Genomic DNA, 27,179 nt, shown 5'->3' on the forward strand with positions numbered 1-27,179 from the left:
GAGCTGTTTTTTGAGTTTAATAAAATTCAAGCCGATTCCGAATTAGATCGAGCTTAACTCGATTCAACTTGGATCGGATTTATTTAGTATAAATATGTTGTATGTATTTATATATTTTAATAAATTATACATTATAAATTTTTTATATTATAATATCTATTATACATTATATATATTAAAAACTATAAAATCTAAATTCAAACTTAGTTTGCAGGCTTGGACATGAACTCAACTTAAAAGATTGAGCTTAAGCTTGGCCTGAACTTGGCTCAAGTTAACTTGCGCTGACCAAGCCTAGCGAGGTCGGGTTGGGGTGGGCTACTGGTCAAGCCGAGCGAGCCGGTTACAATCGTATACAACTCTCTTGGAAAAAAAAAAAAAAAATTTATCGATCCAAAACGTCTATGCCCAGTTTTCCACGCAAGCTTTAAATACCCTGAGAATGGACGCGGATTGCGTCCTACCCCCGCCCGGACGGTAATCCGTCCGGGCAGGGCTCTGTGGGGCCCACCGTAATGTAAGTCTTTTATCCACGCCGTTCAACGGTTTTTTCAGATAATTTTAATATTTGAACCAAAAAATGAGGCAGGTCCAAGCTTAAATGGACCACACCAAAGGAACCCACACTGATAATAACACCCACCGTTGAAACCTTTCTAAGGGCCAACGTGGTGTTTTTTTTACCATACAACCTATTCATAAGGTCATAAGGTCACGTAGGATGAAGTGAAAACACAAATATCAGCTTCATCCTAAACTTCTCCGGAAGCGGATTGCGTACTGAGTAACTCAGTACGGTAAGCGTACTGAGTAAACTCCGTGAGCCCCTGTGTCATTCATACATTATATCTACTCCGTCCATCTCTTTTAACACATAATTTTAGGGGTTAACCCCAAAAATGGAGTATATCTAAACCTCAAATGAGCCACACCACCAGAAACTGTGTGAATTGAACATCTATGGTTGAAAATTTCTTGGGGACAACAGAGGTTTTAGATCAAGCTGATATTTGTGTTTTCCCTTCATCTATATCCTTCTGATCTTATGAACAGGTTGGATGACAAATAAACATCATTGGGAGCCGTAGAAAATTTTCAACGGTCGAAATCAATAGTTCCACTTTTTCTAGTGGTATGGCCCACTTGAGCTTTGTATATGCATCAATTTTGGGTTGAACCTATAAAATAATCTGAAAAAATGAATGGACGGCGTGGATAAACTACATGCATTCGCGGTGGGCCCAACTGAGTTTACTCATTACGATACGAGCGTACTGATAACTCAGTACACAATCCGATTTCAACTTCTCCGGCTCCCAAGAAGTTTTTAATGGTGGACGTTCAATCCCCACTTTGTGGTCCACTTAAGCTTTGGACCTGTCTCATTTTTTGGTTCACACCTTAAAATTATTTGAAAAAAGCGTTGAACGGCGTGGATAAAACACTCACATCACGGTGGGCCCCACAGAGCCCTGCCCGGACGGATTTGCGTCCGGGCGGGGGTGGGACGCAATCCGCGTCCCCCTAAGAATATGTCAGTGGGCCCCACATCAGGCCAAGACTGACATTGGACCGACATAAGTTTTGCCCTACTAAGCAAATGACGTCAACATTCAACGATAAGGAAGGCAGGAAGAAAATTGGAGGGCACCAACCTTTCCCACATAAAAATCATCGTCAGCACCCAGAACGGATCACAGCCGGTTTGCATCATCAGACTTCATTTTTGTACGCTCTAACCCATTTTCTTCTTCTCTCTCTCTCTCTCTCTCTCTCTCTCTCCGTTTTATTTATTTATTTATTTATTTTAAATTTTAATTTTAATGGCAGTTTGGTTGCACCAAATATTATTAAATTTCATGAGATTTTGCACAATCAAGAAATATCATGATATTTGATGCAACAAACGCACACTTAGTTTTGAGTTTTATCTAATTTCTGTGTGCATTTCTATTATACAGAAACCGAGTTGCTTCTGAAAGCCGTAAAGAGAGACTTCAGCTGGGTATATCTTCCTTTCTTCTTCTTCTCCCTTTTTTTTTTAAATTTTTTTTTTAATTTTGAGGAGATATGATTTGATTTCGGATAATATCAGATCTTCCTAATCCATCTATGATTTTTTTGAGGAGATATGATTTGATTTCGGATAATGGTCAGATCTTCATAATCCATCTCTGATGTTTTTTGTGGGAAACAAATAGGTGTAGGACACTATGATGGTTGGGCATCCCAATCCTTCCAAAAACAATAAATAAAAAATAAAAAAAATGGTTAGGCATCACAAAAATCAGACAGCTCCAACCATCAGGTGGGCCACACCGCTGAGAACAATGAAAAATCAATTAAAAACCATCAAAATCCTCAGTGGTCTCGCCCAACCTGTGCCTGGATTGACATGATTTTTAGGGTGTCACCTCATCATGGTGGGGCACAGCTTTTGGATGGGTTGAATGCCGTACACATACCATGTGGACCCCACCACTTGTTCCTAGAGGCTTTTGGACGATTGTACAAGGTCTCTGTGGTGTGGCCCACCTAATGATTGGGCTTGCCCCTTTTTTTATATATGTAGGTGAACATCATGTTGGGGCACACATTTTGGATGGTTAGATGTCACGCACGTACCATGTGGGCCCCACAACAGCCCCTCCGTGTGAGCCTCCCCCCTGGTAAGGAAAGCTTTTCTTTTATTAAGTTTGGGAGATGCTCCAGTGCTATCAGACCACCATATCTTATAGTGCTCCTAATTGCATTGGGACACTTTTCAATCGATTGATCAGGACGGTCCATGAGGTCCAATGAACTTTTCGTGGGATACCAGTCAAATATTACACCTATCTAATGATCTTGACCATCTGATTAATGACCTTTAATATGGGCAGCCAAGATCATTTGTATAAAATAGGTCTAACCAACAATTGAATCCACCTATTTGAGAGTTCCCATCTGTTAGGCAATCCTAAGTATCCAATCCATGGTTGGAAATGGCTTTAAAAAAAAAAGAAGACTGTATCTATTATGGATTTCGTAATTGATCAATCTTACTTTGTCATGGTTGCCCTTGAAATGTGTTCTAGACTAATTGGACTGTTTATACCTGATTTTTGACTGCCCAAGTCACTCGATGCAATTAATGACCTCGTCAAATAATTTGTAATGGTTTATTTGGGTTTCTACCTTATTACTTGTCTCTGTCTTATCATTCATTCAATATTTTTGTTCTTGAAGATAATACCTCAATGGAGTAGTCACAAGAAGAAGTAAACGCAGTTGCCCTTTTTATATTACAAAGAATGTAATGGGAGAACAAGTAAAAACTGAAATGAGCTCCAACGAGGGGAGTGACAACTAGTGTCCTAAAAGCACCTACAAAAAAAACCACAAAATAGTGGAATATCTCAATAGTGATTTAAACACCCTTTGGCTTTATTTCGGTTCGCCTGGCTACCATAGCATTTTTCTTACTTTTACATGAAATTAAGAAAGGGGTGCACCCTCGTCGTATCAATAACACCGTAAGCTACAATGGTATTTGGCAAATGTGGAACCCACATGATGAATTCACAAAATCCAACCTGTCCGTCAGATGCATCATTGAATGTTACTCCTAGGGTCATAAAGTTAGGTTAATAAATGAATCAAGTGGGCCACAACATAGGGAACAAGGTGGAAGGCAACACTCATCTTTGATTTGCGTGGGGTGTCCACCGACTTGTCTGTATTGAGTTCGGGCTATTTAGACTATTTGTCTAGCTTGGACTAAGGTTTAGGCCAAAAATCTCATGAAGTTAGGTTAATAAATTAATCAAGTGGGGCCACAACACAAGGAACAAGGTGGAAGGCAACACCCATCCTTGATTTGCTTGGGGCGTCCATTGAGTTGTTTGTATATAGTTCAAGCTATTTAGACTATTTGTCTAGCTTGGATTAAGGGTTAGGCCAAAAATCATGCTGCCCAAATACCATGATACAGCTAAGATCTCTGTAACTTTTTTTGGAGCAATGAATCATTTCATGTTTAAAGTTATTTTATTTTAAATTAAAATTTTCAAGAAGGATTTGAATAGTGCTAAAGTATTTTGTAAGGATGAGACACGCGATAGTGTTCTTCTCCAAAGTCCTACTTCCCAACATGCTAATTGTGTATGATATCTAAATTGAAAAGATTTTGACGTAGGGAAGAGCATGAAAGAATGAGAGAAAGATCACCATATTCTTGAAGTAGTAAAGGCCTTGAATCCACAAGAAAAGAGAGACTCAAATATTTTTATTGAAATAATGTTTGTTGTGTATGATTTCTCGACGTAATATCATTGCAAATAATAAGAGTTATAAGCAACATGTAGATACAAGATGTTTTCTTGTTGAATTTGCATAATGTGACATGGTCATAGTCTGTATTTATCCTAAATGGTTTCCCTCCAAGTACTGGAAGAAGCTCCATCCTTGTTGTACGGGATAGTTTAAAATAAAAAAGAAGATTAGTATCAATGCTTATGTTCTAGATCTCACACCATATTTACCTATTAATCATACTTTTAATATGGAAGATCTTTTCATCTATTATGGGTACCATACCAATGATCGTATCGAGGAGCAAGATATTACACTCCCAATCATTTTGCTACCTATAGACATGATTATCGATGTTCTTGATGATTATATCATCTCTACGTGCCATGGTGGGTACCACAAGTTTTTCGTCCATTGGCAATGATGACCTTTCTTTGATGTTATGTGGATTACAACTATAGATTTCTAGTGCCTGAATCCTGACCTTTATGAGCAATATGAGGCCATTAACTCACCAAAGTTGAGTCATTTTCAAGCCGAGGAGAACTGTTGCAGGCTGAGCCACATCAACTGAGCTCAAGACCCATGGCTAGGCCCAAATCCATTAGGCTTAAGCCTAGGCCCCACAGTTGGCCTATCAGGCACAACCATGTATGGTAGGAGGCTTAAGCCTCGCAATTAAGCAACATAATCCAATCAGCCAGCCATGCAAAGCTAATAGGGCCCTATAGAATCCCATTAGATCTTTTTATTTATTTAACGTCTTTCTTTAATTAGTCTTTTATTTTTGTAATAAATCCTTAATTGTCAATGACACTGAGAAAGGAAGAAGATCTCAGGCCAATAAAAGGAGACTTTCTTTCATTGTACACCCACCTCACATAGGTATTCTCAAGACACTTTGAATTTAATAAAATTTTGGATTTATTCTCCACTTTGGTTGTGATTCTTTATGCTAACTGCTAAGCGTAGCTTGGAGGTACCCACGTTGGGCGTATCCTTCCCATCAATCGCTTGCATCACTAGTCTCTTTATCGATTTACAAGAGATAAATCAACAAAGTGTAGTGGGATGTGGTCAACATCGACAGGTTGCAAATCTATTGGGTTGGTTGGGGAGATAAGACCAATGTACCATTCACGATGGCCATTGTAACACCTACTTATTCCAGCAAAAAAACTAGAAAAACACCGTTGGGATGTGTAGAGGAAAGCTGAAGCTCAAGCCCATCAAGGGAGAAGGCGAGTGACTCTTGGCCTTTGTTGAGAGGGTAGCCCAAGGCATGGTACTATCTGTATTTTGGTAGCATAAGAGGAGGTGGATGGAAACATGCAAGTGCAAGCAAGTTGATATTGTTATTAATAGGAATTTTAGAAATCCTGATTAGTTAAGCAGGGTTACTTAGGTTTTCAATTTGGTCATTGCAATGATTAATATATGACTATAATTTTCCCTACATTATAGTTAGTTTTCTTGTCTTTTTATTTTTATTTTAATGAAATTTAGAAGGCTTTGAGAGAGAAAGAGAGGTTCTTTTTAAGAAAATGTTCTTTTTAAGATAATGTGGTGTTTGGATTCCAAAGTTTGATCTGATGGTACCCTAAGATTCCCAAATTTTCCCCTTCCCTTCCTTCTTCGCATTGCAAGAAAAGGCTCTTCTGCTTTCTGCTGAAATTAATAGAAGATGCCAACTAGAAGTCTTGAGCAGACTAAATCAAAGCTGTGATCTTTAGCTTGATCGTTGTTTTCATCTGCCAAGTGGGGCCCAATGTTGAGTCATCCAAAACATGTGATGGATGGCCTATGCCCAAAATATCTCCTTGATGGAACAATCCTAATCCTTTGATTGGAAGCCTGCAGGTGGACAGTTAATAATGGAGATACAGTGAAGTCCACATTCAAATGAAAAAGTTTCAAAGCTTTGAACTTTAGGTTGATCATTGTTTTCATCTGCCAAGTGGGGCCCATTGTTGAGTAATCCAAAACATAGAATGGATGGCATATGCCCAAAATATCTCCTCGATGGAACAATACTAATCCTTTGATTGGAAGCCTGGAGGTGTACAGTTAATAAGATACAGTGAAGTCCACATTCAAGTGAAAAAGTTTAAAGAGTAAATGGATAAGATGTTCCACTATGAGATGCCTACTAATTTTCCATCCATTGTGGCATCTTGCAAATCAATGGCCTGGATCAACAAATTGTAGGCCCCATAGGCTACCTGTCTAGGAGAGAGATTGACAACTCTACCAATAGAATATAAATTACTTTGTTGTTAAATCTCTTATTTTATGATACTTATATCAAAACATGATTTGAAAGGGTTTAGGCATGATTTTTCATGGTGTTGGCCCACCTAAGTTTTAGACTAATGTGAATTCATGGGATCTAAGGAGAATATGAGCAGGCAAGCCTGCAAGTGAACAATTAATAATAGAGATACAGTGAGGTCCACATTCAAATGAAAAGGTTTAAAGATTAAATGGATATGATGTTCCAATATGAAATGCCTACAAGATTTCCATTCATCATGGCATCTTGGAAATCGACGGTCTGGATCACCAAAGTGTAGGCTCCACATGTTACCTCTCTAGGAGAGATAGTGACTACTCGACCAATAGGCTATAAATTATGTTGTTGTTAAATCTCTTATTTTATGATAGTTATATCAAGATGTGATTTAGAGCGTTTAGGCATGATTTTCCATGGTGTTGGCCCATGTAAGTTTTGGATCAATGTGAGTTCATGGGATCTAAGGAGAATAGGAGCGGGCACACATGATGGATGTACTCGATGTCTTTAAGAGACATGTTCATCTTAGGAACTTCTGTACCGGATCCAACTTTTTCATGATACTCTTTTTTAGTTACAACCTGGTTTCTTGGATTGTAAGTAGGTTTATGCCTCAAGTGGCTTATCTTAGTTTTTCCTTATTCAGTAGATAAGTATGTTTGGTAAATAGCCAAAAAGTAGAAAAGTATATTTAGTTTCCAACATCACATGAGCAATTTTTATATCTCTTCCATTAATATCTCATTCTTCTCTTTCTTCGTTCTCTTCCACCTTTGTTTTTTAGTAAATTTCTTCCATTAAAATATTTTCTGGTTTTTACTTATGCATGTAGGGTCCACCTTTAATATCCACCGATTATTATGTGGGGCCAACATTTGATGTGAACTATTCATTATGTTGGGATCATCCCTTAAAATGAGCTGTCAAAACGGATGGACAATGCCAATGTAAGGCGCATACATCACGGTGGGACCCACAGTCAGGGATCCACTGAAGTTGCGCCTACCTTGGTTGTCTTCAATGTAAACCTTCCATCATGTGGGGCCTACCTTTAATGTGGACCATTCACCTTGCAAACCCCACCTTTGATGTGGGCTATCCATCATGTGAAGCCCACCTTGGATGTTCGCCACCCATCATGTGGCCCGACCTTTAATGTGTACCATCCATAATGCAAGGCCCAACTTCAAAGTGGGTTGTCTATCAAGCAACGCCTGCTTTGGATGTTGGGCCATTCATCATTAGGAGCTGAACTTGGATGTGGACCGTCCGTATATGAGGCCTACCACGATGTGGATCATCCATCATGTGGGGCCCACCATCAGTGTTTTTTTTTTTTGAAAGATAACTGAATATATTAAAAGAGAACAAAACTACAAGAGAGCTAGAATTTGCTGAGGGAGCAGAAAACCATCAGTGTTAATTGTCCATCATGTGAGGCCCACCTTCAGTATCAACTGCCCATAATGTGGGGCTTGTGGACCGTCTATCGTGTGGGCCCCACCTTTGAAGTTGGCCGTCCATTATGTTGGCCTTGGATGTGGGCCAGTGTCGTTGGGGGCTAACCTTTGATGTAGACCGTCCATTATGTGAGGCTCACCTTGATGTGGATCGTCCATTGTGGGGCCCACCATCAGTAGTAATTCTTCATCATGTGCCGACTACCTTCGATGTCCACTTTCATCATGTGGAGCCCACCTTTGATGTGGATTGTCCATCATGCAGGCCCCATCGTCGAGGTGGGCTAGCTACAGAGAGAGAGAGAGAGAGAGGTAAGAAAATAATAATCTACTTTTAAAGAAAATAATAATCTACTTTTAAGTAGTGTTGTAAAAATAATATGATTTGAGTCCCGTCTTAAATCCCTTTTTATATGAATCCTGTGATTTTATGATCTGAATCTTCAAATTGTACTTGTTCTCAACTATTTTAAGCTTCACTTTACTTTCATTTTATGTTTTCAATTTGGTGGGGGCAATGTTGTCAAAGTCCTATGATTTAAAATTTGAGTTGAATCTTAAGTAAAACGATTTGAATCCCTCTTTTGAATCCTCTTTTATACGAATCCTACAATTCTATGATCTGAACCCTACTATTTACGATTCAAATTATACTTGTTTTCTTCTATTTTAAGCTTCACTTGTAGGGCTGGCAATGGGCTGTGCTCGGGCATGCAAAAACAGAATTTTGAGTAGGGGCAAAACAGTTCAAATTCTGGGTTGAGACCAACCCCAGGCCCAGCCCTATTCACTTGTTTTCATTTTTCATTTTTCATTTTAAGAATCATTTGGATAAATAAAAAAAAAAAAACTTTGCAAAAAAAAGAAAAAAGAAAAAGAATCATTTAGAAAAGGTAAATTATTTTATTTTGTTTTTTATAAGAGTTTCAATTATATATATTCTCTTCAACGATAAATTGTAGAGCCTTTTTATAAAAAAAAATGATTTCTTACTTTTTAGCTAGTTGAAACACCAAATTATGTATGACTTATTTTGAATGTTTTTATGGATGGTTAGAATCAGGTTGACTTATATGTATTGTGGAATGATGGTTAAAAATCAAAATATCTTATTTTACCATTCTACAAAATCAAATGGCGCTTTTCTAACATGGTTCTACATTCGAATACATAAATTATTGAAGGGTCTTTTTATCCTTTTTAAGGAAAAATTATTGAAAGAAAGAAACAGAAGAAAGATAAGAATCCTTTAACACTATCATGACATGATATTAATTGATGCATATTGATGACAAAAGGATGATTTCTGAGTTTTTTTATTTTTTCCTTATATATATATATATATATATATATATATATAGTTTTATATCAAAAAAAAAATCATAAAAAATCTTATGATTTATGATACGATTTGCAATTTGATACAATTCAACCCCCATTACGATTTGCAATACGGTAATGATTTTAACAACGTTGGGTGGGGGCTTTAAGAATCTTTTAGAACGGGTAAATTATTTTGCTTTGTTTTGTATTATGTATGTGTATATATATTCTCTTCAATGCTAAATTGTGGAGCTTTTTTTTATAAAAAAATTATTTTTTAATGATTTCTTCTTATTTGTTCGAAGCCAAATTGACATATGACTTATCTGGAATGTTTTTGTGGATGGTTACGATCATCTTGACTTATCTGTATTGTGGAATGATGGTTAAAAATCAAAATATCCTTCTTTGTCGGTTTATAGAATCAAATGCCTCTTTTCTAATGTGATTCTACCTTAAAGAAAGGTGGCAAGAAAAATTATTGAAGGATCCTTGTATTTCTTTGAAGGAAAATTTCTTGAAAGACAAAATGATAAGGAAAGATAAGAATCCTTTAAAACTATCATGGCATGGTATTTTTTATGAATATTGATGGCAAAAGGATGATTGATGAGCTTTTTTTATTTATTTATTTTAATTTTTTTTAATTTTGATTTTTTTTGATTTTTCATTTTTTTTTTTTCAAAATTTTAAGAAAATCATAAAACATCTTATGATTTACAATATGATTTGCGATTCGATACAATGATTCAATCCTCATTATGATTTGTGATATGATAATGATTTTGAAAACATTGCTTTTAAAAACGTGCTTACCAAACCAACTTTTATTAAATAAGTAGCTTATTTGCTGCCATTAAAAAATAAAAATAAAAAAATAAAAAAATAAAATAAAATCCACTTCTGAGGTTGTATCCAGACAAGCCTTTGAAAAGAGGCTGAATGGTGTACAAATCTTGTGGTGTTTATTGGTGTGCCATAGCGCGTACAATGCATGAGGTTTGTTGGGCTCACGTATCAATGATCTGGGCCATTCATTGGGTAGGAGATACCATCAACATACCGTGGACCAAAAATAATGTTGGCCCACTGATAAAGTAGATCAAAACTTGCAAAATAAAGGTGGGCTGCAAGAACAGTTCAGTTTAGATGTGCATGTGCTGGCTCACTTGATGGGTGTGCTACTTTGATTTATATATATATATATATCTATATATATATATATATATATATATATATATATAGATATATATATATATATAGCTAGTATACTTAAGGTGGATCCTCTCTGATGAATGGCCCAGATCGGATCCTTAGTCTTGCTTGGGTGGTAGACTCTTAGGAGTTTCAGCACCTGATCAAGGGTTCGAGTATCCATAGGTGGTGAAATCCCATTGGTGTGAGTGTGTGCATGTGTAAAAAAAAATAAAAATGGCCCAGATTGCTGATGCATGTGTTGTATAGGCGCTGATCTGAAACTTGTTCCACCTAAAGATCACAGGGCACATTTTTTTGTTTTCTCCTGGTGAGCTGGTCAAATCTCAACCTTCCACTGTTCTCTCTTGGCAAAAGGCAAAATCTGAACCCTTGTAAACAGTAGTTCTCCTTGTGTCATGTACTCTAAAGAGGAGATTACTTAACTACCCTTAAGTACACATTGAAAGTATTTTTTAGGTATTTCTATCTTTTCATGGAAAAAGAACTTCCCTATTTCTAAAAAGAGCAGGAAAAAATAGAGAAGCAATTGGTATTTCTGTCTTTTATGGATATAAATTTAACCACGGATATAAATTTAACCATTCTAAATATTCTCTATAATTATAAATATAAAATTTTATAATTATTAAATTCCCAGTTGAGTTGGGTCGAGTCTCCAAGTTGACCCCACCATATGAACATTGAGTCTAGTTGAGTTTTTGGGTTTTTTAACTATGATCAGTACAAATTTTCATGAAATGTAGTGCAACCAAACACACTCTAACTTATTTATTTTTTGCCTCAATAATTTATAATTTTACATTTCTAAGTTGCTATTGCAGGAGTGGCTATGGAATTCATCCCGGAGATTGCTAGGACTGCATGGGTTCAATACATAAACTCTAGAAGCCTCGAAAAGAATCTTGATCTTCTGAGAACCGAAATGCAGGAGTTGGGTAGCCGGCAGACCGATGTAATTATTGCACTCAACACGGCCAAGGTAGTGGATGGAAAGAAGCCAAAGGCAGAGGTGAGTTTATGGTTGGAAAATGTGGAAAAGATTATAAGCCAAATGACTAAGATAGAAGAGGATTATAGAGAAGTAGGGAGAGATTTCTTACGCTCACGTGTAGCATTGGGAAATCTTGTCCTAAAGAAGATTGAAGAGGTGGTGAAGCTTAAGGAGCAAGGTCGATTTTCAGAAGGGTTACTTGCTGAGATATTACCTGAAAGTGGAAGTATGCCCACGACGAAACTGGTGGGTAGAACGACAGCTGAAAGAAAATTTGAACAGATTTGGGAGTCATTGATGGATCATGAGGTCAGAATTATTGGTGTCTATGGCATGGGGGGCGTGGGCAAGACGACCATCATGACCCACATCTACAATAGAATAAAGAGCTCTGGAATATTTGGCATTGCTATTTGGGTGACGGTTTCCAATGATTCTAGTATTGAGAGACTGCAAAATGGTATTGCACAAGCAATAGGATTGAATCTTTCCAATGAACATGATGAAATGAGAAGGTCCATGAAATTGTTTGAGGCTTTGAAGCGTAGGGAGAAGTTCGTTGTCATCTTTGATGATTTGTGGAATTCATTTCCATTGGAAATGGTAGGGATTACCGAGGACAATGCATGCAAAATAGTATTGACTACTCGATCAAAAAATGTGTGCCGAGGCATGAAGTGCCAAAAAAAGTTTGAAGTGGAGGTTCTCTCGACAGAAGAAGCATGGGAATTGTTTAAGGAAAGGCTTGGGGTTAATGCGGTGCTTTCTCTGGAAGTAGAACGGATTGCGAAGCTTGTCACTCAAGAATGTGGTGGTTTGCCACTTGGAATCATTACAGTAGCAAGTGCAATGAGAGAAAAGAATGACATTAGAGAGTGGAGAAATGCATTAGAGGAGTTAAAATGCTCAACGATGGAGATCGAAGGCATGGATGATGAACTTTTTCCAATTTTGAAATTTAGTTACGATCGACTAAAATCTGAGAGGATTCGATCTTGTTTCTTGTATTGTGCTTTGTTTCCAGAGGACCATATATTCTCTGCTAGGGAGCTGATAGAGTGTTGGATAGCAGAAGGATTGATAGATGATATGGGAGACCAAGAAAAGGAACATGACAAAGGCCACACAATATTGAATGGCCTGATAGATGTTTGTATGTTGGTAAGGTGGTCTGATGGTTATGTAGGAATGCATGATTTAATAAGAGACCTGGCCATCGGCATTACAAGGAAGAGCCCTCAGTTTGTGGTCAAGGCTGGGATCGGGATAAGGGGATCAATTGGTGTAGAAGAATTTACTGAAGATGTTGAAAAATTTTCCTTAATGCAAAATAAAATTGAAATGCTCTCAGGCGAACCCAACTGCCCAAAACTCTCCACATTGTTGTTGCAAGGGAACCCTCTCTCGCGCAACATTTCTCACAAGTTCTTCAATTGCATGAACAGCCTCAGAGTTCTCGACCTCTCTAATACTTCTATCAAGTATGTGCCAGAATCAGTTTCCAACCTGGAGAACCTGTGTATACTCTTACTAAATAATTGTAGGAGGTTAAAGGAGGTACCGTCCTTGGCAAAGCTGAAGCATCTAAGGCTTTTGAACCTCTCTTATACTGGAATCAAAGAACTGCCACATGGGATGGAATGTTTGGTTAACCTCAAAGAGCTTTATGTTCATTCTAAAGTGTGGGTTGATTTTGATAGGTATGTCAGATCTGGACATTGGAAATGCTTGAAAACCTTCCATCTCAGCTCAGAATCCTGTAGTCTCACCTTAGAGAAATATAGGATGGATTTTGTTAATTGTAATTTCATTGGGGAAGAGAGCTCCTTCGTGCTTCCCGTTGATATTGAAGTCTTGGATATGTATGGATGCCAACTGTCAAGCTTACCCTGCCTGTCTCGCTTGCAACGTTTACAGGAATGTGGCATCTTCTCATGTAGCATGGAGTGGTTGTTGCCCATAGGAGAAATCACCACCATAACGTCTTTACCCTTGATCCAGTTTCTGTGTCTAAGAGAGCTTCCGAGTTTCAAGGGCCTGTGTAAGGGAGTCTTGCCACCTGGTTCATTTGCATGCCTAAGACACCTGACTGTCCATGAATGCCATGTATTAGAGAATCTCATGTCACTTGAATTGTTTCAGCACCTCCAATGCCTTGAGCAAATCGAGATTGCAGAATGCAGTGAGATGGAGGAGGTGATACAAGGAGGAGACGAAGCTATGCTTGAAAAAGGTGATGACAACAACAACAACAATACCATCCTGCTCCCCAAGTTGAGAGAGTTGAATTTGATAAATGTACGGAAATTGAAAAGTATTTGTAAGTGGGTAATCATTTGCCCTTCCCTGATTGAGATTTCTATAGTGGGTTGTTGTTTGTTGAAGAAGATCCATCTTTCTTTGGGCCACCCAAAATTTCTTGTGGGAGGAGCGATCAAAGGAAGCAAAAGGTGGTGGGATGCATTGGAGTGGTATGATCCCAATACCAAAACACTCCTCCAACATCTTTTTAAAGAAGACGATGACGAAGAAGATGGGGGACGAGAAGGACGTGGAATGAAAAGAAAAGGAGAACAAGAACTAGAAGAGGTTGCTTCGACGTCACAGCGGCCAGAATCTCCCAAAACAGAGAATTTTACTACTACTGCCGGCCCACCACAACCACAGACAGCACAGACCAAACACCTGCCTCCACAAAGATACTTCCAAGATGCAGCGATCCACCGAGCTGAATCCAACAAACAAACAACTATTAAACCCTGGGACAGGCCGGGCGAGAGACCCACTGGCAGCATGACAGAGGGAGCCAGCACGCACGAGAGAAGCTGAACCGAGCTACAGGCGACATGCAACAAGGCAGGCCACAAGCAGCAGAAAAGGAAACCTCGACCCCTAGCAACTACTGAAACAGGGCAGCAGGACCTCCAGCAAACTTAAAACATCAATAGGGGGCAACAATGCAGCTGTGGTGTGGTTTGTATTTAACTTTCGTCATGTTTCTGTTGTTCTGTTGGTTAGTGGTGTTATACTATAGGTGAGGCCCAATTCTTCTCGTGATGCCCACCCGAACATCTGTAAATTTTATTTTATTTTTTTCATATTAACAAAGCTATAGGTGGTGTTCTCCCACCTGAAAAAAAAAAAACAAAAAACAAAAAAAAGATGGTCCATAGGGCCAAAAATCAACACCAACCATGGGTTTTCGTATGGTGCCTCTAGGGTGTCCCTCTTTCATCAGCCCTGTTCATCCAGTTCATCATAGGCAAATCAAAAGGATGAAGAGAAACAAAAATCAGTCTAGTTCAAAACTCAGGTGTGCACAATTTTACATTGTTCCCATTGGTGTGGCCCATATATGGTTTTTACTGCTTTGATCTTTGGTATGTATGGTGAAAATAAGGGTTATCACCTGATGAGTGGATTGGATTATATATATATAATGGTGGCCTGAGAGAGCTTTGAGTGATCTAGGCGTGAGATTCAAGTGGAATCGCTCCATGAATTATAAAAGTGGGGCCATGGTTCAGTAATCAAACTGTTGCTGTGGTGGATCACGACATTGATGACATGTACTCCAAAATCAAATAGATTGAGAGATCTTGAGCATGAAATGTTAAGCCTTTATCTTGACTGAATGTGAATGGTTGTTATGCTTTGTTTCCTAACTTTCTAGTTATTAGCCACCTATTTAAGGGTTAGAATGTTCCCACAAAGGGGGTTTTGATACCCAATGGGATGGGAAGTGACACCATTAAAATTTTCCAAATTATTATTTTTGGGGTCCACGATTGTATGCATATGCCATTCAATTGACTCACTTGAAGCACCACATCACCTGATAATAAGGGCATTCGAAGACAAAAGGGATGCAAATTGCCTGTAACTGTTACCTACAACCAGTAATGTGGGACAATGAAAGGACACCGCAGCTGTTGTAGATGCTGTGATCGCTGCAAAAGGCAAATATCGCCTAATAGGAAATGATGATTTGCTAATTTCTACTGCAGGCCCACATTGGACAAATGTACACACTTTTTCATTGAGTCTATAAGAGGTTACAAGAGTTCTTTTTAACCTCGATTGTAGGCAAGTCACGTGTAACGCCCGAACTTTTCAATACCTGAGTATTGAAAGTTCTCAAGTGTTACTAAGAAATTTAGTTAATATGTACACGTGTACGATACCAATCCAACTATCTTAGTGTTACCTTCTTGCCTTGACACAAACATAACCGTTGAAAATTACCTCAATTCAATAAATTCAACCATCTGACAGTTGATTTCAAGATAAAACTATCCATCACGTGATTTGATATAAATACTTTCTCATGAATGACCTGACGAATAACTCCATATCCATAATGATTTATATATACATTCTTTTGTAAAAATTTCTTAGAAATGTGCATATAACCATGTGGAGCCATTAGATTTCTCAAAACTCACATATCAGCAATAATTATTAAAATGTTATTAACCTGGATCCCTGAATTCTAGATCACATGGTTTCCACAATCCGTTTCATGTGAAATTTTATATCAAACCTAATTATCATAAATTAACCATACACGTCGAATTTCAGCGATTAGATCATAATAAATTAACTATTTGACCTCTATATCCGTTCATACACTTATTAGATCAAGATTCTGACCCGTCCATCTTGTTCACACCATATGGATATGCTTCACATACCATTAGAATTACAATATGAGAAACTTAGACATGTGAAAAAGTCACTCGAATCTAACAATATACATGTCCTACCTTTAATCATTCCAGAAAACCACATTGTGTTCGTCCATTTACAAAACTGACAGTACAATCACCTAGATACATTATTAGAATGCTAACTATCAAAGTTTCCTTATTTTTAGTAAGTTATCTAACTGTCGGTTATGTTTAGATCTGCTAAACGGACCACACGAATATTATGGTAAACCGATCATCATGAAGATCTTAGAGGATAGGCCCAAACCACTTGGTAACTTGTAAATTAGGTGAGTATAAACGTTATTTTGAAATTTTAAAGTGTATTAACCATTAAAAGAGTATATTAGTCATCCCAAAGAGATGCTCAAATTTAGCCTAATAAGAGAGCGCGAAAAATAAAGATAACCCGTCAAATCTCATTACATTTGGACAGTAGAGTCGTGAGTTATGGACTATGGACCGCAGAAGTGTGGAAAAAGAAATGGTAGAATTATAAACAAGGGAATACTAAGTGCATGCCACCATTGGATAAATTTCAAATCAAGTTTCAACGGTGAATATTCTCGATACACGATCGGACCCTTTGGCTCACCTAGAACTCGAATCTACTTCAAACTTGGGTCCATAGGTCCACATAGCGAGCTGAAGTCAATGAAGGGAGCAGATTTTTCAAAAGATCACCATAGTAGACCCCACCTATTACATGCAAATAAAAACCAAGAATTCACGTAACTGATTTCTCAGTTCAACGGTGAACACAGTTCTCATAGGGACTAATGGTGGGGCCCACCCAAATCTCGGATCCACCCCATATTCTGGTAACTGACTTAACAGGACCCTACCAAACCAATGAACGGAGTAGATCTCCCATAATGTCATCAGAAGTGGACCCACTGGTGCCGTACAAACGAACCGATTTCCTTCTTACTCGCTGTGACAGCGGACGGTTTAAAAGACGGAGACGTGGGAGAAACGGACACCACGACTCTCTGTTTATCATCCGTTGCACGATCCGAACCGTCCATCGGACGGATCAGCTGATCAAGGCCTAGGCGGAGAATTTGCAAAAGGGTAGCGAGGGTGGTTTCCAACCGTTCAAACGTAAAGTAGACGGCACCAAGAAAGACCTTGCGGGCCACCTCAAACCCGATCTCTACCACGTCATTCTAGCTCAGAATCATGAGAGGAATCCAATGGAAGGAGTGGATTTCCCCGAAAATTCTGTCATGGGCCCCACCACTTAATGCGGATCCATGCGTTCCGCAACGGGGACGAACGGCGGAAAAACCGAACGCAATAAGAGACTTCCGCTGCGCTGGACGATCGGGACCCGGATCATAGCACCGATCCTAACCATGTAAACGTTGGGAATGGGAGATCCGACCACTCCCGCGCCATCAGAGATGATCAGAAGGAGGATGGTGGCCTGCCAACGACTCCGATTGTCCCTACACCGAAAAAAAAAGAGGGTCGCAGTGCGGCGTTCTCTCATACCGCGTAAGGTTTCACGCACGCCATCTTCTTGCGCAAGAAGAATCTGGAAGGCCTCCCCGGGGCTATATAAGGAACGCCTCTCGTGACTGAGAGGACAAGTAGGGAAGAAAATAAAACAAAGAAGAAAGACGAGAGAGGAAAGAAGAAGGAGAAACAGAGAGGAAGACTGGTAGCGGCCCGGTTTAGCGTCGAGCAGACATTGGAAGGTAAGGATTCCGGTTCTTGGGTTATTTTTGGGTCCTCTTCTTCCTTTACCTTCCCTTTTCTTTGCAACGGAGAGACGTCTTCCACCATCTTGAACCGAGTCAACTCGGTGGAGGAATGTGCTTTCAAGGTGGAAACGCACCAACAAAGGAAATACCTAGCTGGGGTCTTAGAATCAAGTCCTCTTATATTCACTAAGTTAGTTAAAGCTAACAAACTCTCTAATCGATTCAAGTCAGGCAAATATAGACAAGATTTAAACCTAAAGGGCGCCTTCTAACGTCTGAATACCTAACTTTTGTAAGGAACCATCAAATAGCTAAAGGTGAGGGTTTTTATCCTTTAAGCTTATACTAATTTAAGTTGTTACATTTATTATGCCTTTTCATGCCATGATGTTATTTTATATTATCTTTTACATGCCTTCATATTACAAATCTTCCATGCTATTATATGTTTCACTATCAATTATGACCTCTTTCGTGCCTTTTACAATGTAAATTATCCTGTCTTTTCATATCTTTAATGATACGAATTGCTCCGCCTTCTATGTTTATATTTTTCTGGGAATTGTCTTATCAATTGATTCAGTTACTATCATTTTAATTAGGCAATCAGCTAATGGCTGATGGTCGCTGTTCTGTGAGCCCCACCATGATATATTTGTTTCATCCATGCCGTCCATTTATTTTTTCAGATCATTTTAGAGTATGAGAACAAAGATTAGGTATATCAAAGTCTCAAGTGGACCACATTACAGGAAACAGTGTTGAATGAGAGTCGACCATTAAAAACCTTTTGGGGGCCATAAAAGTTTTTAGATCAAGCTGATATTTGTTTTTTCCCTTCATCTGGCTTGTATGACCTGATCAACAGATTGAAAGTTAAATAAACAATACAGTGACTTTTAGGAGGATTTTAATGGTGGATATCCAATCACTATTGTTTTCCTTTGGTGTGGTCCACCTGATATTTATATTCCTCTCATTTTTTTGTATTGAGCACTAAAATTATCTTTAAAAATGGATGAACGGAATGAATTAAACAAATACATCATGGTAGGGCCCACAGAGTACCGACCATCAGCCACCGGTGGCTGGTCGCAGGGATATAGCTAGTGTAGATACGTGTCGTGCCAAGACGAGCGCCGACCCTCCTTGAGCTCCAAGTTGTATTAAGGGTTCAAAGGAGATCAAAGTTACATGGGCCCTACAATGATGTATTTATTATGTCCACACCAGTCATCAAATTTTTGAGATCATTTTAGTGCATTAGCCAAAAAAATGAATAATATCCAAAACTCAAATGGACCACACCAAAAATAGGGATAATGATTTTCACCGTTAAAAAATCCGCATATTAGGTCAAAAATATTTGGATGAAGAGAATTCTTTTTTTTCATATTGATCCGAAACTTCTGTGACCCCAAAAGGGTTTCAATGGTAGATGTGCAATCCCCTACTTCTATTTGCAGTGTGGTCCACTTTATCTTTAGATCTTTCTTATTTTTCGGCTTAAGCCTCACAACGAGCTCACAGAATGGATGGACAATCATGATAGGACTTATAGAACTTGCTGACATCAATACAACAACCAATCCTCTTTCTAATATCTCCGTCCCAGCCCATCCGCTTCGAACGCAGATTGTGTCTTACCCCGTTCGGGCAAGATTCTATGGCGGCCCACCGTGATGCAAGTATTTTATCCACGACGTTCATTGTTTTTCTCATGTTATTTTAATATATGATCTTAAAAATAAAGCAGGTCCACAGCTCTGGTGCGGTGGATCACACCAAACGATGCTGCAGTGATAATGACATTGATAATGACATCCACCGTTGAAACCTTTCTAATGGCCAATGTCATGTATTTTTTTTTTTTACCATCCAACCTATTCACAGGGTCATGTAGATGTTGGTGAAGTGGAAGCACAAATATCAGCTTGATCTGAAACTTCTCAAGCTCCCGAGAAGTTTTTAATGGTGGACGTTTGATCCCCACCTTATGGTCCAATTAATTCCTGGACCTGACCTGCCTCTTTTTTTGTTCATACCATGAATGTTCTGAAAAAGTTAATGGAAGATATGGATCGGACACATAAATCACGGTGGGATATGAAGAAGTTTCACACATGTTAAAAGTTGTTTTGTACTGCGCAAACAATTCAGAAAAAAAAATAATTCCGTATACAAAAAATTTACATTCCGCATTATTGCTATTTTAGAAGTTAACAAACGTCCCGATGGACGCGGATTTCCTGCGAAAGCGCGCTGGAAACCTGGGTGGGGCCCAACGTGATGTTTTTGAGAAATCCACCCTGGCCATCCGTTTTTCCGACATATTTTTAGGATATTCGGACAAAAATGAGCCGTATCCAATGCACAAGTGGGCCTAAAATGTAAGTATTAAACGTACACAGTTGAAATATTCATGGGGCCACATAAGCTTTGAATCAGGCTAATATTCAGTTCATCCCAGTAGGAATGACGTTATTAATGGTATTGATGTCATGTAAACATCACTTTACTTTCTAACCCAGAGAGTTTTCAATGGTAGGAATTTTCTTACCCACCTTTTACTCTAGTGCGGCCCACTTGAGTCTTAGATTCTTCTCAATTTTGGTCTTAGGTCCTAAAATGATTTCAGAAAACGGATGTACAGAATGGATTTCTCAAAAACATCACGTTGGGACCCACCCAGGTTTCCACCGCAGGAACTTACTGCGAAACCTTCCGCAGGAAATCCGCGTCCCTGCCGATCGGAAGCGGATTGCGTACTGAGTAACTCTCAGTTTACTGAGTAAACTCAGTGGGGTCCACCGTGATTTATCTATTTTATCCACTCCGTCCATCTATTTTAACAGATAATTTTAGTGCTTAATCCTAAAAATGAAATATATCCAAAGCTCATATGGACCACACCATAGGAAACAGTGTTAATTGAACATCTACCGTTGAAAATTTCTTGGGGGCCACAGAAGTTTTGGATCAAGATCGTATTTGTTTTTTCCCTTCATCCATGTCTGTGTGATCTTATGAACGGGTTGGATGATAAATAAACATCACTCTATGCTCTAGAAAGGTTTCAACGGTAGAAGTCATTATTCCAACTGCTTCCAATGGAATGGTCCACTTGATCTTTGGGTATACTTAAATTTTGGTCTCAACCCCTAAATTAAGATGGAAAAACGGATGTACGGTGTGGATAGACCAGATACATTCATGGTAGGCCCAACATAGTTTACTCAGTAGGATAAGAGAGCTCAGTAGGCAATCCCATTTCATAGACGGACGCAGATTGGACGCGGATTTCCTGCGAAAGCCTTTCGCGGGAAGTTCCTGCGCTGGGAACCATCTAGATAGGACACTGTGATGTTTGTGAGAAATCCTCCTCTTCCATCAGTTTTGTGAGTTCATTTCAGGGCAAGAGGCTAAAAATGAACCATATCTAAAGCTCAAGTGGGCCGTGCTAAAGTAAAATGTGGTTAGGGAAATTCCTACCGTTGAAACCTACCTGGGTTCGACAGTGATGTTTAAATGACATCCATACTGTTAATAACTTCATTCATTCTGGGATGAACTGAAATCACAAATATTAGCATGATTCAAAACTTCTGTGGCCCATGAATATTTCAACTGTGGACATTCAATTATCAAGTTTCCGGCCCACTTGAGCTTTGGAAATGGTTCATTTTTGGCATAATGTCTTAAAATAAACTCAGGAAACGGATGGATGGGTAGGATTTCTCACAAACATCACAGTGGACCCCACCTGGGTTCCCAGTGCAGTAACTTCCTGCAAAGTCTTTCGCCTGAAATCCGCGGCACCATCGTTCCACGTGTGTGTGTGTGTATATATATATATATATATATATATATATATATATATATATATATATATATATATATATATATAAGCAAATCATAAAAAAATCTTATGACTCAGTATACGATAACGATTTTAACAACATTGGGTGGGTGCTTTAAGAATCGTTTAGAACAGGTAAATTATTTTGCAATACTAAATTGTGAAACTTTTTTTGTATTTTAATTTTATGATTTCTTCTAAATTGTTCGAAACACCAAATTGACATATGACTTATCTGGAATGTGTTTTTTTTTTTTTTTTTAATCTGATTTATTTAGATTTTCTTTTTTTTTTTTCAAAATTTTAAGAAAATCATGAAAAATTCTTAAGATTTCCGATTCGATACAATGATTCAATCCTCATAATGATTTGAGATATGATAATGATTCTGATAGCATTGCTTTTAAAAACGTGCTTACCAAACCAACTTTTATTAAATAAGTAGCTTATTTGCTGCTAAAAAAAAAAAGGCCACTTATGGGGTTGTATCCAAACAGGCCCTTGATGAAGAGGAGGCTGAATGGTGTACAAAACTTTCCATAGTGCGTACAATACATGAAGTTTGTTGGGCTGACATTTCAATGATCTGGGCCATCATCAGGCAGGGGATACCATCAACATACCGTGGATCAAAAATAATGTTGGCCCACTGATAAAGTAGATCAAAACTTGCATAATAAAAGTGGGCCACAAGAACAGTTCAGTTTAGATGTGCATGTGCTGGCTCACTTGATGGCTGTGCTACTTTGATTTATATATACACACACACACTTAAGGTGGATCCTATCTGATGAATCGCCCAGATTGCTGATGCATGTTGTATAGGCTCTGATCTGAAACTTCCACCTAAAGATCGCAGGGCACATTTCTTGGTTTTCTCCCAGTGAGCTGGTCAAAATCTCAACCTTCCACTATTCTCTCTTTGGGAACTGGCAAAATCTGAACCCTTGTAAACAGTATTTCTCCTTGTGTCATGTACGCTAAAGAAGAGATTAATTACTTAACTACCCTTAAGTGTGGTGCTACCAAAGAACATCGAGTTTAGTAGAGTTTTTGGGTATTTAAACTATGACCCGTACAAATTTTCATGAAATGTAGTGCTACCAAAGACGCCCTAACTTATTTATTTTTTGGCTCAATAATTGTTAATTTTAAATTTCTAAATTTCTATTGCAGGAGTGGCTATGGAATATTTCATCTCGAAGATTGCTAGGACTACATGGGTTCAAAACATCAAATCTAGAAGCCTCGAAGAGAATCTTGATCTCTTGAGGACCGAAATGCAGGAGTTGGATAGCTGGCAGACTGATGTAATTATTGCACTTCACACAGCCAAGGTAGCGGATGGAAAGACGCCAAAGGCAGAGGTGAGTTTATGAATAGAAAATGTGGAAAATATTACAAGCCAAATGACTAAGATAGAAGAGGATTGTAGAGAAGTAGGGATAGATTTCTTACACTCACATGAAGCATTGAGAAATCTTGTCATAAAGAATATTGAAGAGGTGGTGAAGCTTAAAGAGAAAGGTCGATTTTTATAAGGGTTCTTTGCTGATCTATTACTTGAAATGAGAATTATGCCCACAACGAAACTAGTGGGTAGAATGACAATTGAGAGAAATTTGGAACAGATTTGGGAGTCATTGATGGATCATGAGGTCAGAATTATTGGTGTGTATGGTATGGAGGGCGTTGGCAAGACGACCATCATGACCCAAATGTACAATAGAATAAAGAGCTCCAAAATATTTGGCATTGCTATTTGGGTAACGGTTTCTAATGATTTTAGTATTGAAAAACTACAAAATCTTATTGCACAAGAAATAAAATTGGAACTTTCCTATGAAAAGGATGAAATAAGAAGGTCGATGAAACTGTTTCAGGCTTTGAAGCGAAGGAAAAAGTTTGTTATCATCTTAGATGATATGTGGAAACCATTTCCATTCGAAAAGGTAGGGATTCCAGAGGGCAATACAAACAAAATAGTATTGACTACTCGATCAAAAAATGTGTGTCGAGGTATGGGGTGCCAAAAAAAGTTTGAAGTGGAGGTTCTCTCAAGAGAAGAAGCATGGGAATTGTTTAAGGAAAGGCTTGGGGCTGATGTGGTGCTTTCTCCGGAAGTAGAACGGATTGCGAAGCTTGTTACCGAAGAATGTGGTAGTTTGCCACTTAGAATCATCACAATAGCAAGGGCAATGAGAGAAAAGAACGACATTAGAGAATGGAGAAATGCATTAGAGGAGTTAAAATGCTCTACGATGGAGATCGAATGCATGGATGATTAAGTTTTTTCAATTTTAAAATTTAGTTACGGTTGAATAAAATCTGAGAGGATTTGATCTCTTTCATGTAGGTATCAATTGGTGTTAAAAAATTTGTTGAAGATGTTGAAAATTTTTCCTCAATGCAAATTAAAATTGAAATGCTTTCGGGCGAACCCAACTGCCCAAAACTGTCTACATTGTCATTGCACAACATTTCTCACAAGTTCTTCAATTGCATAGACAACATTAGAGTTCCCGACCTCTCTGACACTGGTATTGAGTATATGCCAGAATATGGAGAACCTGTGTACATTCTAAGTGCCCATTTGTTAAATCTGAAGCCTAAATCTGAAATATGAATCTAAAGTCTGAATTTGAAGTTAGAAAATTAAGTATTAAGTCTAGAACAACTTGTTTGTTAACTAACTTCCCTAATGTCTGAAATATGTTAATTAGATACATTTGCCCGTCTCCCCATGAAATAGTTGTGATTGAATCCCTACCATTAAAAACTTCATGGATTCCACCAAAATTTTATTTGTCATCCAAACTATTGCTAAGGTCAAGAAGACCTAAATGAAGAGACCACACAAATATCATCTTAATCCAAAGCTTTTGTGGCCCACAAGAAAATTTTAATTGTCATTTACCACATTTTCGTGTACTATGGTCCACCTGAGATTTGGATCTGCTTCATTTTTTTGGATCATGCCTAAGAATGAACTTTCTATACAAATGGACAGCATGGATGTAGTCACAAACATTATGGTGGGCCCCACAGTCTGTATCAATGGATTTGATGTCAAATAAACAGTACAGTGGGCCTTAGGAGGATTTTAATTGTGGATATCTAATCATTACTGTTTTACTGTGGTGTGGTCCACTTGAGAATTATGTCCCTCTCATTTTTGGGATCAAGTCCTAAAATGATCTATAAAAATGAATGAACCGAATGGATGAAACACATACATCATGGTGGGGCCTACAGAGCACCGGGTACCAGCCACCGGATGGTGTCGAGGTAGATTGGCTAGGAAACGGATTGGCTACTACCCCTGCCACCGGCCAATGGCTGGTGGTTGTGCCCTGTGGGCCCCACCATGATGTATATGTTTCATCCATGCTGTCCATCTAGTTTTTCAGATCATTTTATGATGTGAGACCAAAAAATAGGTATATCTCAATCTCAAGTGGACCACATTACAGGAAGCAGTGTTGAATGAGTGTTGACCATTAAAAACATTTTGGGGCCATAAAATTTTTGGATCAAGCCGATCTTTGTTTTTTCCCTTCATCTAGGACTGTATGACTTAATCAACAGATTGGGTATCAAATAAACATTACAGTGGGCCTTAGGATGTTTTTAATGGTGGATATCCAATCACTGTTGTTTTCCTGTGGTATGGTCCACCTGAGATTTATATCTCTATCATTTTTTGGATAAAGTCCTAAAATGATCTGTAAAAATGGATGAACGGAATGGATGAAACACATATATCATGATGGTGCCAACAGAGCACCGACAGCCACCGGGCTGGTGGCAGGGCGAGTAGCCAATCCGTTTCGGATCGGATTGGCTAGGACGTGGATCAGAAACTCGCTACTGAAGTGACGTCACCAACTTCTGTGGGCCCAACATGATGTGTGTTTTGTATCCACACAGTCCATACATTTTGAGATATCATTTTAGCGCATGATACAAAGAATGAGGCAGATCCAAGGCTTGAGTGGACCCCACCACAGAAAACAGTGGAGAGAGTGACGCCCACTGTTGAAACCTTCTGAAGGTCCACCATGATGTTTTTCTGAGATCCAACCTGTTCATGTGTTAAAGCAGACATGAAAGAAGGGAAAACACAAATATCAGCTTGATCAAAACTTTTATGTAATGGTGGGCGACACTCTCCCCAATGTTTTATGTAGTGGCGTCCGCTCGAACTTTGGATCTGGCTCATTCTTTGAATTATATCCTAATATGATCTCTCCAAATGGATGGATGGTGTGGATACAAAACATGCATCATGGTGGGGCCCACAGAAGTTGGTCACCTCACTTCAGTAGCGGGGCTCCCTACTCAACCTGTCAATATCTAATCCGTGTCCGATTGGCTAGTGACCGATGGTCTGTGTGGGGCCCACTGCAATATTTGTGAGAAAGCCACTCCGTCCAGCCATTTTTTGAGATCATTTTAGGACATGGGACCAAAACTAAGGTGTATTCAAAACTTAAATGGGCCACACGAAAGGAAATAGTAGGGATTTAGCGACCACCATTGAAACATTTATATGGCTACAAAAGTTTCGTACCGGTTTAAATTCATGGTATTTTCATTTCATCTCAGTGAAATTGGCCTTATATACGGTTTGGATGGAATATAAACATTAAGGTGGAGCCTGGGAAGTGTTTAACGGTGGGCATTCCTTTCCCCACTGTTTCGTCTCGTATTGCCCACTTGAACTTTGGATGTGCTTTTTAAAAAAAAGTAAAAAAAAAATTTCCATATTATTTTTTATAATGATATATAAAAGTTGATGGACAGTGTGGATCTAACACATAAATCATAGCTAACACATAAATCATAGTGGGGGCTTAGAGAAGTGTCACACATTAAAAGTTAGATTGTGTATTGAGGGAGAAAATCTATATCGCAAAGGTCAATTTTGAATTAAAAAATAATAATCACCGAACATATTCTTGATTCGCCATTAAGCTAGACCCATTTCATTGAAAAATTTCAGCTAAAAATGAGGAAGTGCTTCACTTATTCTACATTAACAAATACCACTAAACTTTGAACGCTTTCAGAATTTTCCATTAAGTGAAAATATTAAGTGTTAACAAATGGGCCTAAATAATTGTAGGAGGTTAAGGGAGGTATCATCCTTAACAAAGCTGAAGCATATAAGGGGTTGTTTAGCACCGTGGATTGGAGGGGATTTGAGGGGTTTCAAATCCCTTGGTAGTTTGGCAGCATAAAGTAACCGGGCTTTCAAATCCAGGGGTTTCTAATGGGTTTGTAAGTGAGAGCTTGGATTACACCTAAAATCATTGCAACTA

At 38.5% G+C, this 27,179-nt stretch overlaps 2 protein-coding genes across 2 annotated transcripts; both read left to right on the top strand.

Moving 5' to 3' along the window:
• The first annotated feature begins 1,649 nt into the window (after window positions 1-1,649).
• Window positions 1,650-14,890, top strand: LOC131249232 (probable disease resistance protein At1g61300). The gene is made up of 3 exons (XM_058249874.1): window positions 1,650-1,728; window positions 1,962-2,005; window positions 11,409-14,890. Exon 3 carries the CDS (start codon window positions 11,417-11,419, stop codon window positions 14,405-14,407), a length of 2,991 nt encoding a protein of 996 aa, XP_058105857.1. The 5' UTR covers window positions 1,650-1,728; window positions 1,962-2,005; window positions 11,409-11,416; the 3' UTR covers window positions 14,408-14,890.
• A 4,772-nt stretch (window positions 14,891-19,662) lies between these two features.
• LOC131249777 (probable disease resistance protein At1g52660) lies at window positions 19,663-24,143 on the top strand. Its single transcript, XM_058250540.1, has 3 exons — window positions 19,663-19,684; window positions 23,032-23,222; window positions 23,487-24,143. Exons 1-3 carry the CDS (start codon window positions 19,663-19,665, stop codon window positions 24,141-24,143), a joined length of 870 nt encoding a protein of 289 aa, XP_058106523.1.
• Window positions 24,144-27,179: the final 3,036 nt, after the last annotated feature.

The sequence above is a fragment of the Magnolia sinica genome, chromosome 6, assembly GCF_029962835.1.
Source record: "Magnolia sinica isolate HGM2019 chromosome 6, MsV1, whole genome shotgun sequence".
In the NCBI taxonomy this organism is placed as follows: Eukaryota; Viridiplantae; Streptophyta; class Magnoliopsida; order Magnoliales; family Magnoliaceae; genus Magnolia; species Magnolia sinica.

What these genes read in the sequence shown, in the direction of transcription:
- LOC131249232 (XM_058249874.1), top strand. Translation starts at nt 11,417, where the DNA reads ATGGAATTCATCCCGGAGATTGCTAGGACTGCATGGGTTCAATACATA.
- LOC131249777 (XM_058250540.1), top strand. Translation starts at nt 19,663, where the DNA reads ATGGCGGCCCACCGTGATGCAA. An exon ending in GGCGGCCCACCGTGATGCAA is followed by an intron (nt 19,685 to 23,031) that starts GTATTTTATCCA and finishes TTTCTATTGCAG; the next exon opens with GAGTGGCTATGGAATATTTC. An exon ending in GAAAGACGCCAAAGGCAGAG is followed by an intron (nt 23,223 to 23,486) that starts GTGAGTTTATGA and finishes AATTTGGAACAG; the next exon opens with ATTTGGGAGTCATTGATGGA.